The sequence below is a fragment of the Nicotiana sylvestris genome, chromosome 1 (genome assembly GCF_000393655.2).
Source record: "Nicotiana sylvestris chromosome 1, ASM39365v2, whole genome shotgun sequence".
Lineage (NCBI taxonomy): Eukaryota > Viridiplantae > Streptophyta > Magnoliopsida > Solanales > Solanaceae > Nicotiana > Nicotiana sylvestris.
This window is the reverse complement of record NC_091057.1, coordinates 24,097,673-24,101,205: the sequence shown is the minus strand read 5'-3', so window position 1 is coordinate 24,101,205 and position 3,533 is coordinate 24,097,673. Positions and strand designations below refer to the sequence as shown.

General features: G+C 46.5%; 1 protein-coding gene across 1 annotated transcript; it reads right to left on the bottom strand.

The window, feature by feature from the left end:
* Positions 1-2,092: 2,092 nt before the first annotated feature.
* LOC138891238 (uncharacterized) lies at positions 2,093-2,935 on the bottom strand. Its single transcript, XM_070174474.1, has one exon. The coding sequence runs from the start codon at positions 2,933-2,935 to the stop codon at positions 2,093-2,095; it is 843 nt and encodes a 280-aa protein (XP_070030575.1).
* Between the last annotated feature and the right edge of the window lie 598 nt (positions 2,936-3,533).

Sequence of the window (3,533 nt, the reverse complement as noted above, 5' to 3'; positions counted from 1 at the left end):
CCTTCTCCCGGCTGGACCATGTGGGTTTCATACAATATCTGCCTCATGGCTCCACATATGTCCTCAATTTCCTTGGACGTGAAGGCCTCTTCTTCTTCTTATTCGTTGTACTTGGGCCTGACAAATGTTTTGTAGAGATACGAAACTGGCTGGGGTAAAACCCAACCATTGCTCTTTTGTTCATTTGCCCATGTCACATCAGTTTCTGTGGCGTGAAAACCCACACCGAAGAACTTCTTGCTGGCAGGTAAAGTGATAGGTTCTATGATACCTTGCAATGATTCCCCGAGTCCCTTCCCAGGCTTATAACCATGCTTCATTTCGGTAGCGACCATGATGGACGCATTTGACAGAAAGGGCTGAGGACATGGGCTTCCCTCCTCACATTGATCTGCGACCACCACCTCGAAAGCTTGATAAACTATATGTTCGCTACCTTCCCTAGCTTCGAGACATGGGACTGACGGGTCCCGATAAATCGACTGCTTGTCCTCTCCCTGGACTACAATCTCCTGATCTTCATATTCAAATTTCACCATCTGGTGGAGAGTGGAAGGTACGGCCCCTGTGAATCCAAGGCCTTCCCAAGAGGAAATTATAACAAGTGCCCATGTCTAGGACCTGAAAAGTTATCTCGAAATCCACAGGACCAATAGTCAAAATCAAATCGATCTCACCTATGGTGTCTCTCTTGATACCATCAAAGACATGCACATAGACATTGTTAGGACGGATTCTCCCAGTCCCAATCTCCATTCTTTGCAAAGTTAAGAGAGGGCATATGTCGACCCCCGATCCACCATCCACCATGACTCTTTTCACATGATACCCCTCATATTTAACTGTCAAATGGAGGGATTTGTTGTGGGCGGCCCCTACCGGGGGCAAATCATTCTTGCTACAAGAAATCTGATTGACTGCAAAGAATCTTCCTACCATCCTTACTAATTGTTCGACAGTGGTTTCAATCGGAACATAAGCCTCATTGAGGGTCTTTATCAACACTTTTTGATGTTCAGTTGAGCTTATCAGTAGAGACAAAAGCGAGACCTGAGCGGGAGACTTCCAGAGTTGGTCTATTACCTCATAGTCTGCAGTTTTCATTTTACGGAAGAATTCTTCGACCTACTCGGCACTGACATACTTCTTGAGTGGGAAACGCTTCTTCTTGGCATTATTTATCTCCTCCAAATTGAGGTATTTCTCAGCCGGGTTAGTTTCATTTGCTTCTCCTATGACCTCTTTTCCCCTGTAGGTTACTACCGCCTTGTTGTAATTCCACGGAATGGTAGTAGGGTCTGTCATGGGCTTCTGTGGTGCGCGGCCAATAACCACAGGCACATTCTACCTTGGTGAAATTATTGGCCCCCGTACCGCATAGGTACCTTTAGGCACGTACATCTTAGGTCCCTTGTTCAGCTCAAACCTTCTTGGAGGGCTTAATGTCATTTGCTCTTTCCTGTGACCCCGAGGGAACATAGAGAATGGCATCGTTTGGGGGTACTGCCCCAGTTTCGGTTTCCACTATCTTTTCTGCACTTTGAGGGGTGGGTTTACTTTTATTCTCCCCCTTATCTTGCTTCACGGCAGCCTTTGGCTTCTTTTCCACATCGGATATGGAAATGATGGCTTTTAGAGCTGGTTCAAACTCTTTATCTTCGCAAATCATCCCAATAATGGGACCGTTGTTGTGAGTTGGTAATGAGTTGTTGGTCACATTAGGAATTTCTTCATCCTTCAGCACTATCCATTTTTGCTCTATGAGATTTACAACAGCCCTTTTTAGAGTCCAACAGTCTTCAGTGTCATGTCCTTCCACCCCCGAATGGTAAGCACATCGAGTACCGGCTCGGTAGGAGGGCGACTCTAGGTTTTGCCTGGTTTGGGGTATGGGTTGTAACAAACCCATTTGGACCAGTTTAGGGAAAAGGCTAGAGTATCACTCACCAATAGGCGTGAAGTTTGTTCTCCTAGGTGGATCCCGGGCACGAGCATTGTAGGGGAAGTTATTTTGTGGAGGTCGGGATTATACTGAGCTTGGTGAGGAGGGTGATTTCTAGGAAATGGAAGCTCGGTTTTGGTTGAACTATTGTTATGGCTGAGCATATGGCTGGGTGTTCATTACTGCGTACGGCTGAGGAGCCATAGCATAGGCCACATCCTGATGAGGATAATAATGTTGTGGGGTGATTGGAGGGAAGTAACCTCTGGGTGGACGAGGGTTTCTTAGACTTGAAGTTGCCATCGCCACCTCTTCTTTCTTCTTTCTGTTTGCTACACCTCCGGACCCACTTTGAATTGCTTGGGACGTAGCTCTTATGGTAGATTGGCTCAATATGCACCCTGTTTTCAAACCATTCTTGACCATCTCACCAATCTTGATAGCCTCGGCAAACGGTTTCCCCATTGCAGACATCATATTCTGAAAGTAGTCAGCCTCTTGGGATTGAAGAAAAACACTCACCATTTCTGTTTCATCCATCGTGGGCTTGACCCTGGCTACTTGTTCGTGCCATTTAATAGCATATTCTCGGAAACATTCCGAGGACTTTTTCTTGAGATTCGATTGAGAATTCCTGTCAGGAGCTATGTCTATGTTATACTGAAACTGCCTGACAAAATCTCGAGCCAGATCATCCCAAATATGCCAACGAGATATGTCCTGATCCAGGTACCACTCAGATGCAATGCCAACTAGACTCTCTCTAAAATAAGCCATTAGGAGCTCTTCTTTTCCGCTTGCCCCTCGTAATTGATTGCAATACCTCTTGAGATGGGCTATGGGATCCCCGTGCCCATCATACTTTTCGAACTTTGGGGTCTTGAAACCTAGGGGCAAATGCACATGTGGGAACATACATAGATCAGCGTAGAATACGCTCTTTTGTCCTCTCAAGCCTTGTATGTTCTTAAGGCTCTGTTCCATGCTCCTCATTTTCCGAGTAATTTCCTCTTACTCAGGGTTCTTTGTAGCCTTCTCCTGTCCTGCGATAAATTCGTACCGGGGTTGTTGAGGGTAAGAATTGGTGGTGAATTGAGTAGGTTCTGGTAGAAAATATGGTACTTGGAAAGTGAAAGATGATGGATCAAAGCTTGGCCTGGGCATAGTTGGCTGCACCGCAGCCAAGGTTGTTGGTGCGGTAAATATGTTGGAGGCCACTCCTGAAACCACCTGGGGGCAAACCTCAGAATGTGCTCCGGTGAAGTGAACTGAGATGGTGGGGTATCCAAGTAGGGTAATCGGGTAATTTATTGGGACATTGGAATTTCCACTTGCTCTGGGAAGTAACTCGGGGAAATCGGGTATGGCACTAGGCGGCTCTCTACCATTGGACCAGGCATCCCACATTTCTAGCACTCGGAGGTGCAGTGCCCCATTCTCTTCAGGTGCTGCTGACTCTGAGGTTGGGATAACCGATAGCGGGATATCCTCTGAGATGGGAATCGTTAGTGTATGACCTTCTGGTGACATTTCTATACTGCCTTTTGATCTTGTGAAGTACGGGTGTGAAGCCAGGTTACCACAAACCAAC

Bases quoted from the DNA above. Each gene is read 5' to 3' on its own strand.
- LOC138891238 (XM_070174474.1), bottom strand. From the start codon at position 2,935: ATGAGGAGCATGGAACAGAGCCTTAAGAACATACAAGGCTTGAGAGGA.